The sequence below is a fragment of the Vollenhovia emeryi genome, unplaced genomic scaffold, assembly GCF_000949405.1.
Source record: "Vollenhovia emeryi isolate VEMERY1.0 unplaced genomic scaffold, V.emery_V1.0 DF939131.1, whole genome shotgun sequence".
Classification (NCBI taxonomy): domain Eukaryota; kingdom Metazoa; phylum Arthropoda; class Insecta; order Hymenoptera; family Formicidae; genus Vollenhovia; species Vollenhovia emeryi.
Genome location: NW_011967235.1, coordinates 137,015 through 152,067, shown reverse-complemented (window position 1 = coordinate 152,067; position 15,053 = coordinate 137,015). Strand labels below are relative to the sequence as shown.

General features: G+C 35.3%; 1 protein-coding gene across 5 annotated transcripts; it reads left to right on the top strand.

Annotated features, from left to right (window-relative positions):
• The first annotated feature begins 768 nt into the window (after positions 1-768).
• On the top strand, positions 769-14,852 carry LOC105568103 (acyl-CoA Delta(11) desaturase-like). 5 transcript variants are annotated; one of them, XM_012023498.1, is made up of 6 exons: positions 769-959; positions 11,428-11,645; positions 12,267-12,397; positions 12,988-13,193; positions 13,272-13,457; positions 13,640-14,852. In XM_012023498.1, exons 2-6 carry the CDS (start codon positions 11,441-11,443, stop codon positions 13,962-13,964), a joined length of 1,053 nt encoding a protein of 350 aa, XP_011878888.1. In that variant the 5' UTR covers positions 769-959; positions 11,428-11,440; the 3' UTR covers positions 13,965-14,852. The 5 variants fall into 5 exon arrangements, with proteins under 5 accessions (XP_011878888.1, XP_011878885.1, XP_011878890.1 ...); XM_012023495.1 differs by lacking the exon at positions 769-959 and adding an exon at positions 6,392-6,414; XM_012023500.1 differs by lacking the exon at positions 769-959 and adding an exon at positions 7,018-7,597.
• Positions 14,853-15,053: the final 201 nt, after the last annotated feature.

The following is a 15,053-nucleotide window of genomic DNA, read 5'->3' as shown; positions in this document are numbered from 1 at the left end:
GAAGGTAAAGGAAATTTTTAACGGCATCGCAAGTCATAAATTGTGCTATGCTCAATTTATTTAGAGTGTAACTCGCACGATTGGCAAAGTGTTAACTTTAATAAGCATGTTGAGTCCGAACAAATTTGTCGACTCGTGGCCCTAAGTCCTATTTAGAATAAAACGCGTTTTTTAAGTACACGTCAATAAATCTAACCATTTGGTTGTCAGCAGAGACGATGCCCACATTAGTAAAAACGCTCGGTCCGGGAAAAGAATCTCGATCTTTGCTTGAAATATTCCTTATACAGCACGCATATTTAGATATTTAGATCAAGCAAAAATATGAGAAAGGTTAATAACTTGGTTAAATGTGACATCTTAAAACCGGTTAGAAAGCCGGAAAGATAGACCACATAATTGAGTATGGGTTCTTTTCGCGATATTAATCGCGATTATTAATTCGTAAATAATAGAAAGAAATTTAATTAACAAGTACACTTATTGTTAGTCCCCTGTATCATCAATTTATCACCTCTTTTATGAATTTTGTCCAACAAACCAATTAACCCCTTCTTTCGTCTTAACATAATACCTAGTTAATATAACGGAAAACAGTAATTGAACGTATTTCATTCATAATAAATAAATCATGATTCACGCGTAATGTACCTTTGGACTTACACGTGTACCTGCATGACAATATCACGTGTTGTACATACGTCGATCTTATTGATTTGCCGTGCGAGTACGCGATGGTGCCACCAACATCACCGGCAGTCTCCTTCCCTCTTCAAGCATCGCAAATAATATTTAACGCTCACGCATGGTGCCGGTCCCTCAGTTCTTTTGCCGACGTCGTTCGTTACTCACCTGCCAACGACGAAGTCTCTATTGAGAAAGCAACAGCCGCACAAGTTCACATCTTTCTGTCTTTCACATTTGTCATCTAGAGCGAAACCAGTTTCAAAAGCGAAGAGGTAAGTCAACGTCTTTATTCGCAACTGGTTCCCCTATAACTACCTTAGCAGCAATCGCTGCCGGTTTATCTGACTTCAATCGCGCCTTCGTTTCTGACAAATTTCTAAAGCACAGACTTAACAATGACTATCGAAATTTAATAAAAAATTTGTATTATTTAGAGTTATTTGAGATGTTAAAGAATATTCACGAGAAATATCCGCGAAATTAACGCTATTTATTGCAAATTCCTTTTTGAGCCTTATATTTGCGCGCCAATAGAATAAGTACAGATAAAGTATATTCACGCTCTGTGCGTATTTCGTGTTTGCATTTCCATGAATTTTATTTTCATGTCGCTTACAAATACTTATTATTCGCGAGTGAAATATATTTGCAGATAAGTAAAACCAAAGTTAGAAAATCGAAATGAATCGTTGAAAAATATTATATTATCTCTGAGAGTCTCATTAAACTGATTATTAAGTACATAAGTTACGACAATGATGAGTTTTATTGAAATTTCGATCAAGAAGAGATAATGCTCTACGAGAAAGACTCGAAATATTTAAATGATATTGAAGTCATCAGAAGTTTCTTAAAATTTTCAAATCTTTTACTAATAGCTTATCTTCTTTACCGTAACATTTTTATTTGCTTTAAATGCAGACTAACTTGCAAATGATTCTTCTGATCTTCATTAATTAATCTTTTATAATATTTTCCATATTTGTAACAAAATTATTTATCCGTGAAAAATTCAAGATGTTCTTCAGAATTGTCTACTTCTATTTAATTAAGATTCTACATGTTACGGACGTATACGGACGCTATGTGTTAGTATAACTAGCAAATAAGTCAGAAAAAGAAAGTTTTCAACGAAACTAATTTAAAGGAAAATCTATATTTCTTTTGTCGAAATGTTGTCGATGTGGTTTTCTATAAACGTTTCTTTAATAATTTAAATATAAAGAAGAATACAGACTGTGATACATATTCCCATGTGATAGAAAAAAAAGGAAGTCAAATATAGCATTGCGTACAACAGGTATATCGACCAGCCACGTGACGTGCTAAGGGAATCTCGTAGTTTTTAATGCAAAAGGTTGCTCTATTTATTCGCCACAATTGTGGTTGAATAATTCCTTTGTTATTAAGCGTATCCTTCGAGAAAAAGCGTGTGAGAAGATAGTATTCTATATAAGCATAATTCCATGTATATATTTTCACCTTATAGAACTAGGTACCGATCTACAATTTCTCGACTAATTAGAAGTTCAAGGTTCGTGATTAATGAAAGGAGCAACGATTCACGTAATAAATCGTGGGTTCGTTATTCGAGGAATATTATCCGATGACTCGAGATATTTCATCATATTTCATCATATTTCCGAACCGTCTCTCTTCAATATCGATTTTCTAAGTAATAATGGCAACTACTTGTAGTTGTTGCACGAGAAAGATACCATTTTTTTAATGCAACTCGTATTACTCAATGTTTATCTTGAAATATATTTTTCATTCGACATATCTTTCTTTTACTAATAATATATTAGTCGTTAAAATATTCGTAATATTGACGTTGCATTAACGACGGTACGCGAAGTACATTAATTGCACGATGTAACAAACAATTTAAACGAGCCTTTTATTACACATATATCAAGATAGAAGGAAATATTCACGGCTAACTTGGACAGTTATACATATTCGAGGAATCGACCTGAATTTCCCGCCAAGATACACCGTTATTACGTGCTTATTTCCGATACGCGTCCATCAGTCGAATCGCCGCGTGCGACGAGTTAATGTTTGCATACATCCAGAACCACGGTAAAAGAAACGTTATAAATGGAGTTATAAACGTTATAAAAAATATGCCTATTATTAAATTTGCATATTGAAAGTGTCTCTCGACCCTGTTAAATGCATGAATAACAGTTACTAATGTTTAATAATTCTTATTAAATTATTAATTTATATTAATTAAAGTCGAATGATTATAAGTACTATAAATTAGGAAAGTTATTTTATCATTCCGCTATTGCTAAAAGATGTTATCTTTTTAAATGTTTTCTTACATGAATTATTTTCTCAGCTACGAGGTGATCCGTTGCGTGCATTTGATAACGGCTAGAGTTTCGTTACGAAATGATCGCGATGCGAAGAATAGTACAGCTATATTTGCGAAATAATCCCATCGTTCTCTCTTCGATGCAAATAAGTGTTTCCTGTTGCACGCTCCATAGAGAATGATCGGGTTGGGGAGCTAATTGTCTGGATAATCGCTGGACACTATCATTTAGTATCGCCGATGTTATATCAATATTGTTTACTATATATAAAGAATAAGAAAAACCAATGTAAGCAATATTTCGCAGTACATACAAAATTCGGTAACGGAATCTCGTAATGATGCGTGTACGTATATACTTGTATTTTTTATCATTTACATTGATCATTCGCATAATCTTCTTCACTTCCTTGACTTTGTATAAAATTTTTGTTTCTTTTTATTCTATTATGTAGAATAACTTTTCTCAGATGCACAAGATAAATAAGTAGTTTAGTTATACTAACAACGAGAGATATTTAAATTTTCAAAAAGAGTAATTAAATAATGCTGAGAAGTAAAATTGCTTGATTGCAATTGTATTAGCACCATTTCTCTTCATGTTTGTAGGTTGGCTAAAGCATTTCTTTTACGCTGTAAATTTTAGTTATAGATTATTCATGAAAATAATTTTAAAAATAGCAATTACATTTCAAAATTTTTCTGATTTATCAAAATTACAAAAATTCTCACCTCGTTTTCAAGTATTTTATCTTTTCACGAAATCTACTATCTCAAATTTATGAAAACGATATTTGTGTAAGAAACTGTTACTTTATTAGCATGAACTTAATACATGTATAATATTCAACTTATTCATTAATAAGCATTTTAGATCTCCGTGTTCATAAAGTTACGATGTTACGTAAATATATTAACAAGTGCTCCAAACGATCTTGCGTAAAAGTATACATTAAACGTAATGTATTATAATTCGTAATGTCTTCGGCGAAAGCATATGTGCATTCGTGTTTCCGGGGTGACTTGATATGGCGTGACACCGTTTGGAAAATATCAAGAAGCTTAGATTTACACTTAGGATTGCAGCTCGTGTGTCATAATGCTTATTCCCTCAACTTTCTCGTATGTAAACGAAGATTGACATTTAATCTCGACGACAGATACTTTCATTAATTTTGAAATGGTTAAAATGTCCTCTTTTTATAAAATTAAATTCATACATGTGAGTTGTAAAAGAAAAAATGGTTTACGTATAAAAATAAAGGTTATAAAATTAGCAGAATATTAAATAGTAATAAATAAAGCAAGAACATCAAAATACGGTCCGAGTTAGATGCCCAATGATTTATTGTGTGAATTTTATATATGTATGCAGTAAATAGTAATAACTTATTAGCGCTAATAAATTTGTTATATTATGCATTTATATCAGAGGAAACTGTTTAAAAGAAAGATAAGAAAGATTTGAAAAAATTTCACAAAATTAGATACTATATCTCATATAGCACAGAAGTTTGCAGCTATACAATATGTATATTACAGTATCATTGCAATATCATATTATACATTGCAGTGTAATATCGTAAAAACAATGTATAAACATAAATTTGTAATGTAGTAAATACTATTACAGTAATATTTCAAAACTATTGTGAAGAACTTTTAAATCATGTTATATAGCAATACGTATTTATTTTTCTTATGGCTAATTAAATTTATTATATTTACAAATGACATATAATTTTTGCAAGCGAATTTCAAGTATTTTCTAATATTTTTTCTTCAATATTCTATAACTTAAATATTGAATTGATTTATTATTTTTAAAACAAGACCACAAATTGAAAGTCCAACGAGAATATTTTTAGTTGTAGTTTTATTGCAATGTATTTTTGCTTACGTAGGTAAATTTACAGCGTAACAAGGCCGATGCGTTATGTTTTAAAAGAATAGAATTTTCCTCCAAATTATGGGTATTAAATAAATTATACATAAATATTTTTTTATAATGGAACTGCACATGTATATGTATAATGTCCTTGAACAGTTTCTACTATCTCACGTTATTTTTTTAATTGCTTTTTGAAATAGTTTACAATTGTTAGTATAATGTATTTTCCCGACAAATAATGATTATGTACGTAACGTTGTACTCTTGCGATAAATTGTTGCCACAATATTTTTACAATTTTGGTGTGCTGTGTGGGATATTGTCATAAGGTGGGACATTATAATTCTGATATTATTCTTACACGTATATTAAAATCAATATAAGTGAAATTATTATTATATAATTGACGTATTCAAACGTATATACAATTAACATATAAATTCACTAAACTTGTAACTTTTGCTTACCGTTGATATAATTAAAACAATCAATGAGAATAATTTCATGCTGTGGATGACTCATGCGGTAAAATAATGTTTATTTCTCTTAAAGAATCAGTAATTGAATTTCGATAATTTTATAGCAGATTTATACAAAAACTTGTGAGTAATTTGTTTATCTGATTGCTAGAATTAGAAGCTATAGAATTTTGGGAATTTAGAAGTTACCATGCAGTGTTAGGTGCAATTGCACTTGTCCATTATTACAGTATTAATTAAAGGATAAGAAATTAATCCTACTTAATCCTTTTACATTCGAAATTTATAACAGGAGAAACTAGAAGATAATATTCTAAGAAACTGAAGTAACGGAATAGTTCAAACGGAAGAGAAAAGAAAAAATATGTACACAATACATGTATACAACCAAATGTGTTTAATATGTCTATATTTGGTCTTTCACTCTGACATTGTATTTCTGTGTATCACAATATAAGTGCGTGATCGGCTGATGTGGCCAGATCGAGCGCTCTGTATACGCACACGTATGAGAAAGTGGCATGACAAGATGAACAGCCGTTACGCGCGTGATCCTCTCATGAATACGCGTGATGTCAATACATCGGCCGGCCGGTCGGCGTGCGCGTAAACAATGTTGCTAGATATTACAAGAGAATCCTCCTATCATATAGATAAGCTCTTTGATATAATCTAGACATTTATGAATGTGGGAGTATAAATTAAAAAATTCAATACAGATTTAGAAACTAGACTGGGAAAACATATTGTTGGAGATACACGTAAGTGTGTGTGGTTTAACACGCACACCGGAATAAGTGAGACCATGCGGTCGTACGAGCCACGCTCGACCAATGCGATCGCGTCGCCGGCACGACGTGTACGCAATTCGCACCCACGTGGTCGCGCGAGATGCTCGCGCGGATGAAGCCTGTATGTTACGCGAGGTCTCTTTCAGTGTTATCATTGAAACGCTCGTGTGCCTAGAGAAAGATCAAAGGTCAAAAGATATTTTCGAACAATTGCTATAAAGATAAAAAGTAATTGATGAGGTGAGATTTAAAAAACACCAGTGCAACTAATCTAATAAGAATCAAATTAACTTATTGTTTAAGTATCTCAGCAAAGTACGTAACATCATTTTTCATATTACAAGCCGTTCTGTCAGCACTCATTTTTTTTTTTATTATTAATCAATAACAAGCAAGCATCATAAAGTGTAAGCGCCACGTACATATGTATGGCGTAGTATGTGTGAATCACGCTAGAGATAATGATCGTATGATGCGTACCTGGTGCAAGGGTCAGCGAGCATTACCCGATATTACTCGCGTGAACTATTATTATACCCGGGTTCATGATATGGAGCATATGAAAAGCAGATGGAGATTATAATTACAAATCACATTTTATCAACTCTCAGCTAATAAACTCGCGAGGTCACGTGATCTATCGGATGACTTATTTACGCATGCATGGAATGAATAATTAATTGTCTATTAATTGAGTAATTGTTTAATGTTTAATCATACGTTGCTTTGAATATGCAAGACTGACAAGAAAGAAGTCTGAATGTAAATCGTTACATTTATTTACGCATTCATGGAATTAATTATCTATTAATATTGAGTAGCTGTTTCATTATTCGTTATTTTGAATATGCGACAATAATAAGATAAAGGTCGGGTGTAAAGTGTTACATAATCGGAAGAGGTTCGCCTTTAAGAAGCGCGAAGTGCAGGTGGTCAGTAGTTCAGTATTGCTAACAGACGTGCGGTCGATATTCGTCGGAACTATAAAACGCACGCGGTGTGCTTGGTCTGTTTCTGTCCGTCACCATTCGCTGGTCTCAGGTGGCGAGATTTGTGCGACGCGATTCCATTGGTTCAGACGGTCTCAGCCGAGGTCTGGTACAACGGTCGACTCATACTGTATCAGACGCAACCTGATTGTCCTCCCCAATCCCTTCTATAGCCGGTATAACGCGATCTTCAACGGCTTGGATAATTAGAGGGAGAGAGAGAGAGAAAAAGAAAAGAGATTTTAAAGTGAACGGAGGATTCCAAGCTGGACCTTGAAGCTGCGAATCGTCCATCTCGCGAGACTTTTTCACAACTGTTACAAAAAAAACCGGAAATGCTCTAATCTGGAAAGCAGGACTTATTATTTAAAAAAGTAGCATCGTAAAGTGGATCATTATTTATCATCGAGGGTCTTTGAAAAGAAATTTAAGGGGTAAGCAAAGAGCAAAAATTGCCGCGGAATTTACGGTTGGAAAACGGTCCAATCACATAGTATTATATACGTATATACAGCGATAATGAATGCAGCGCGCGCGTGTGTATCCACGTCGTTAAAAAAACGAACGTGTGGTGATAAAAATAAAGTGCAAAGTCAGCTTGCGTACGGTCAAGATCTATTCTTTGATATGCTGTTTCGCAAAAATAGACTGACTACCGTTTAACGATGCGATAAACATTCTTATCATAGCGTGGAATAGAGACAGAATCTTGTGATTGCTGATACAATCGACGATAAGAAGCGAGTATCATTGTAAATGACTATCAATATGAATTTAAATTCAACTTTTCTATGCTAATCTAATGAACTTTGCATTATTTTTTTTTATATATGACTGATTTCAGACATATGTGATGTACGAATGTGTAAATACAATTATTTGCCAATGTTAGCATTATGAATTATGTAACAGTGAATATTAAAATATAAAGTTAGGTCAGTTATTAATGTTCTTACAGTATTCTTCTTTTTTGTCGAACATTATAACGAGCAAAAACGCGGTACAAAAATAGCACGTATAACTAATGTTTGAAGTTTACGCGCGTCGTTATACATGTCATTCACACATGTTCTTACTGAAACGTATGTGTAGTCTGATCTTAAAGTAAACCTTAAAGAAGTCTGAAATTATGATGTTAAAGAACCTAAGATTTGAATTATTACATCAAATTAACAATCGCACACACAGTACCTCTCGTTAAAAATATAAAGAAAAGCAAACAAGAACTTCCAGTCATAATTTATTATACTTAATGAATCGCGATGTACATGATACATATGTACGTATCGTATGCACATTCGATATTAAAACATAATTCTACAGCTGATTTTAATATTTAATTTTTTTCTATATCGCGGTGAACACAAAAGTGTAAAATTATATACAGTATGTTTTCATAAAATTTTCTTAATCAAAGTGTGCGGAGACAAGTTGATGTACATAATACCACATGAAATTTATTTTATTTTAGTTTAGTGCTTTAGTTTATCTAATAGTTTTAGAGATATCATTAATAATTTTCAGTGAGCTCGATAACATACTGGAGTGAGAGGTGTTCTCGATATCGCCAAGAGAGAGGTGCATCTCACCTCATATGAATGACATAGAAATTGTGAGGTAGAAAATCATCGATCAATTAGATAATAGAGAAAAAGACAGATTCACCCAACACCTCTCTCTCTCTCTCTCTCTCTCTCTCTCTCTCTCTCTCTCTCTCTCTCTCTCTCTCTCTCTCTCAGCGAGAACAATAGGGAACAATAGAACCACTCACTTCAGTATGTTATAGAGCTCACTGATAATTGAGCTCTATAACATTTCAGATACGCCAAAAGAATTAATCCAATTAATCAATATCAGGCACCTTCGAACGATAAAAATGCATGTGTTTATAAATCATATAATGATAGCAAATGACACTTTTTCCTTAATTGTTGCGATATCATTGTGTTAGATTGATCGATGTGCTACGTGAGAAACGTGACTGACCTCGAAGTCTTTTCAGCCTTGGCAATGATCGAGCTCGCTCGAACGAGCCGAGCTCTTGGGGCCGCGTCCTCAACCTTGTTCACATCTAAAATATTACAATCACAGTAAATTATAAGTGTACAATGCGATAAACGAGTTATGCCACTCTTCAAATACACTTTGTGGTACGATGTGTCATATTCTCATTCATTTTATCGTAATAAATAAAAAATGGGCAATATACCATTTAATGGCAAGCTACTGGTATAAGTACAAATGTGACTTAGAATTTGTACAATTCAATAAAAATATCAAAATAATACGTAATTCTGATCACACGATAACATTTTTAATACTTTTACCTTGTAAGATTTTACGTGACTATACTTCAATTGCAAATACGAACAAACGTATTCATATACTCGTGAGTATGTTAACGAAACCAGGTTTATTAAAACAATTGGCATATCGGCAAATTCAAAGTTTAGGTTCTCACATTTTTCTTCGTCGCTTTCTTCAAATTAATTAAATACACGTTAAGTACGCGTAATCGTTCGAAAAAGCTTTGAATTATACTTCTACGAGCTTTAACGTCATTTTTATCTCACGCAAATTCGTTATTTTGAGAGCAATTTTGTTCCGGATTATTATTAATGATCGGATTATTCGGAGGATCAGCTGATCGCTAATCAGGCGTCCCCGCGCAGGCAGCTGCCGACGAAAATATTATGTGTCGGCGTCCCGGCGCGCCGCGCAAGCCTGCGCCTGGACTGACCTGGGGGACGCCCGTCGAGTCGAGGATCCAGCCGGCAGTCGACAAATGGTCCTCGATCAGGCACCATTGATCTTGCTCTACTCCGCTATTTGCGATCGCAAGGTACAGGCGGGTCCTCGGTCTTGGGCGCGTACACGAAATTTATCCGCAGGATTGCAACGAGCATACACGAGCTCCGTACGTATGCACGTCGGTCTCGATAAACCACCTGATAATTCGGCTGTTAGGATCTTGACATTTAAATCGGGGAGAAAATCAAATCCAAAGTTGTTAATATAATCAAAACTGGTCGTTAAAGTAAATGAATGGATATTTTAGGATTTTAAATCTGCACATGTGTGTGTGTGAGGTGATTTAAGTAAAAATCTATTTTCAGTACAGTGAGGATCCGTGCTCCGTTATTGTGTTAGAATAGCAAATTACGTCGTAAATATTCACTCTTCGCAATTTCCCCAGCATCATTGATAAATCGGGTCTAAACAGGTGCACAGGTCTCGCGACGTGAATTTCTAACTCGGGATAACCGATGTCAGCTGGTAGCTTCGTCGCGACGACGCAGTGAAAGTCTTACAGGTGTCATTTCCCCAGAATCACTGTCGCCGGGCACCGGTTACCAATTAGCGGACGAGTCGGTGTGCGCTTGTGCGTGTACAAACTCGACGTAATCGCAGTTGCTTTCCAGGTCATGCATTACCTGGAAAGTGCCTGATATAACCGTGTCGCGAGTCTCCACCGTGTAATTACAAGTCTCAATAATTGTACGCTCAAGCAGGTACTCCCCGTGAATGCAAATAGAGAGAGAAAGAGAGAGAAGGAAGGGCATACTTTGTAATTGTCCTATATAAATTTGCATTTGCTGCTACTGTCTTTTTTCTTTTATCGATCGCTCTTACGTCATGCGCCATTGCCATTCGTTCCAAGCGCTTTCGCGAGTTTTAATTCTAGTAGACCATCGATAATTACGGCATTACCGCACGTGTCACGTTAGTCAAATGAGCTGCGTATGCAAATATAATTATCATCGCCACGGCCTTGTCAAACGAGTTCTATTTTCGACATCCATTTTCGTTTGGGCGCAACTTAAATTTAAGTTACTCAAACAAAATGACATTTTTATGCAAAATATATATGTATATAAACTGAAACTTTTCACCGATTCTTCCCCAGTTCAATACCAACCATCTTCCATTTTATGATACCATTTTGTGATACTCTATTGATATTCAAAGGTTTATTTCGATATCTCGACATTTGGGGAAATTATAGTGCGAACAGTACATACGTACATACACACGCACACACAGACATCTTCTTAAAAATATGTTTTTTTAACGTTTTGAAATACGTTGGCAACGAAAACTCAAATATGCAACATTGGCAATGAATACAATTGTTTTTTTTTTACGAAAAACAAAGCTTCCCTATGGAAGCAATTAGTTTAACGTCGCGACGGTAGTGACAAAATTTATTACTCGCTACAATATTTTATAAAAATTAACGGGATCCTTTTACGTTTGTTAACAGACTTTACACAAGGATGGCGCCAAATATACCGACAGGAGTACTATTCGAGGATGATGCTTCTACCGAGCCGCAATCGATCGACGAGCCGAAGGAGAAAGTGAAATATGTTAGGCGCATTGTTTGGAAAAACGTGATGACTTTCTCACTCCTACATCTCGGTGCTCTTTACGGAATTTATCTCTTGTTCACGTCCGCCAAATTGGCGACCATCGTTTTCAGTGAGTGATTCGATTTTATTGCGCGGCGTAACGTATCTTTTACCTCCTGTCGAAATAATTGTATGATTAAATGGCACTTTTGCTCAACGGAGAAATTAAATTATATAAAAGTATCAATCGATCGCATCCTTATTCGCTACGATATCATTGGATTCAACTGATATTTTCACGTCGAGGTACTCATATAATAGATTAAGTGTTTAATTTTGCACTTATGCGAAGCTCTTCAGCGGAAACAATTCGCGGAATGTTAAAATTATTTCGGCTAAAATATCTGACTCTTTATGTACTCGCGTCTCTTTCGAGATTCAAACAACAGCAGACCTGTTGACGCGATAGGTTTTTTTATATAATTTCATTTAGACTAATTGATTTACTTTACGTTATTACGGGAATTACCACGTTTCGCTAACTGCAATAGTTTTCAGTGCGGTTGTCGCTACACACATAAGTGTGTTACGACATTCGTATTACGAGTGAATTTTCTGTTCCGCGTTGTCAGTCACATCTCTCGCGATATACAATAATTTGCCAAGACCAGTTACTCCATGAAAAAATTGACGATCATCGGAGCAAACGGCAAGACCTTTGCATGTAACATCATGATTTTCTGGATTACAGCATTTTTATTGTATCAATTGACCGGCTTGGGAATCACAGCTGGGGCTCACCGACTTTGGTCACACCGATCCTACAAAGCCAAGTGGCCTCTTCAGCTACTACTTATGATCATGAACACTATAGCGTTCCAGGTAAGTGGATTTCTCAGAAAATGAGGACTTAATAAATAGAAATATTCACGAAAAATGTAACGTAGAATAATTCGTAATCAGTTTTTTTTTTCGTGGCGAATATCAACGTCAGGACTGTGGCATTGAAAATTGATTAGCCGTACATTAATAACTGCAATCGGTCGAACGGGAATACAATAGAATGGACTTTTACCTACAGCTAGTGAGGCGTAAAGAATTCATGTCGATACGGTGATGCCGAGCACAAAACATGCGTCGCGTGTAAGAAATGGAAAAATAACATGATCTAATGCGTGTCATTAGACGTTGGCTAAACAAATGATCTGTTGTTAGGGAAAAACTACGTTCTTCTCCATAAGCTTGAGAATGTAGGTGGTACGTATTGTTTGTGACGGAAGTATAAGAATGTGAGCGTGCACATTCACATCATTTTTATTCACTGCGATATAAATTTTCGAAGAAATACGCAAATGAGAGGGAATAATACGAAATGCGACAACAATATATCCAAATCGCTGTACACGAATGAAACAAATTGAAGCTAGTTCTATATGTCAGCATCGATCAAAATGTAATTTTGTCGGATCTAGGACGCCGCGATCGACTGGGCCAGAGATCACAGGGTTCATCACAAATACAGCGAGACCGACGCCGATCCGCACAACGCTAAGAGAGGTTTGTTCTTCTCGCACATGGGCTGGCTGCTCTGTAGGAAACACCCGGAAGTCAAGGAGAAGGGCAAAGGTATCGACTTAAGCGATCTTGAGAGCGATCCAATATTGGCATTCCAAAAGAAGTACGTATATCGATAATAATCGAAGTGATGCCTTGCCAGCGAACAATTATCTGCAATGAGAGTTATTGTTTGTTTCAGATATTATACCATATTGATGCCACTGCTGTGCTTTATTTTGCCAACCGTTATTCCGGTCGTGTATTGGAACGAGACGTGGACGAACGCTTACTTTATTCCCGGTGTTCTCCGTTATGTCTTCACGTTGAACATGACATGGCTGGTGAATTCCGCGGCTCATTTCTTCGGCAACAGACCCTACGACAAGTAAGTGTCAATTAGTTAAAATAGTTTTACGGGTGTATTTTTTTATTTCCTTAATTTGTTTCGGAGAGGAAAATTATCAAACTTTCCATTTTCTACTTTTCAATACTTCGGTAGACTTCCTTGAAAGATTTATTTTTAGCGCAACGTGATAAACATTACAATTGCTTTCTTATCCGGTATAGATATATCAATCCAGCGCAGAATAAAGGTGTTGCTATACTCGCCTTGGGCGAAGGTTGGCACAATTACCATCACGTTTTTCCCTGGGACTACAAGACGTCAGAGTTGGGCAATTACACATTCAACTTCACGACGGCTTTCATCGACTTTTTCGCGAAGATTGGCTGGGCCTATGATTTGAAGAGCGTCTCCGAGGACACGATAAAGAAGCGAGTGGAGAGAACAGGTGATGGCAGTCACGAGTTATGGGGTTGGGGCGACAAGGATCAATCGCAGGAGGAAAGAAATGAAGCGGTAGTGACGCATCGTCACACGAAAGCTCAGTAGGATACTGCGCGTGCGCGTTTAAGACTCTCGATTAAATAAGGTTTTTTTTCATCTTTGACCACGAATCGATTCACCTGGACAAACTCCATGAAAAATACTATTTATGTCGGTCTTCCAGAACTTACGTCTCAACCGTCGTGTATTTTGGTTTCGACACGTCGTTGCACGATTATTTGATCGGTTCCATATAATACAGTCTTGGAAGGTCCAGCGCGGAGCAGGATTTTTGTAATGTCGATGGTGTTCTGGATCGCGAGCGTTCTGTACTTGCTCAATAAACTTTTTTTACCTCTTTACGAGACATATAGAGTTAGCTTTTAAATTATACGACGTAATTATTCGGCAGTTTGTATCATTTGTACAATTTTTTAACGCGTAATCGTAAGGAGAACATATACATATTTGTATAATTGGACTAAATATAATAATTATATATTTTGGCTTTTTAATGTGTCGCGTAAATCTACAATGGCGAAAGAAAAAGAAATGTAGAAATACAAATATGGTACAAGAATTACAAACCTAATTTAATATATAAATACAAATCTTTTTGAAAATGTATAAACATTGCTCAACTTTAATATACATTTAACTACCAACGACCAAATTTTGTACGTTATGCTTTTTCGAATAAAATGAATAATTCAGTTTTCAAATCTGAATAATAAGCGTAAGACAATAAAGTCTTATTGTTATGCCAAAATTGAATTCATAAAACACGGTATCGTCCAGAACATCAACGAAATATTATTCTTCGACACATCTAAATGTTACATTTTCTCCCTTTCTTCCGACATTATAAACGCACAAAAAATTTTTTTAAGTTCTTATTTGCGATGTGTTGAGAAATTATTTGCCTTTTATATATAAAAAATACATCACATTTTTGTAATTTTGACAAGTTCCTGTTAGTTAGTGTTTTATGTTTGTACACTCACCCGCAAAAAAATGGGCCACCACATTTTAGTCCAATTTTTCAACATTTTTCAATAGCGATAACTTGGCGAAAAATCATCGTAGACAAATGAATAAAAAAGCATTTTGAAGCTTGAAGTTTCAACTTTGAAATGCTGTCAACAATTCTTTAAA

Bases quoted from the DNA above. Each gene is read 5' to 3' on its own strand.
- LOC105568103 (XM_012023495.1), top strand. The intron at 11,646-12,266 runs GTGAGTGATTCG...TCTGGATTACAG, and splicing joins ATTGGCGACCATCGTTTTCA to CATTTTTATTGTATCAATTG. The intron at 13,194-13,271 runs GTACGTATATCG...TGTTTGTTTCAG, and splicing joins ATATTGGCATTCCAAAAGAA to ATATTATACCATATTGATGC.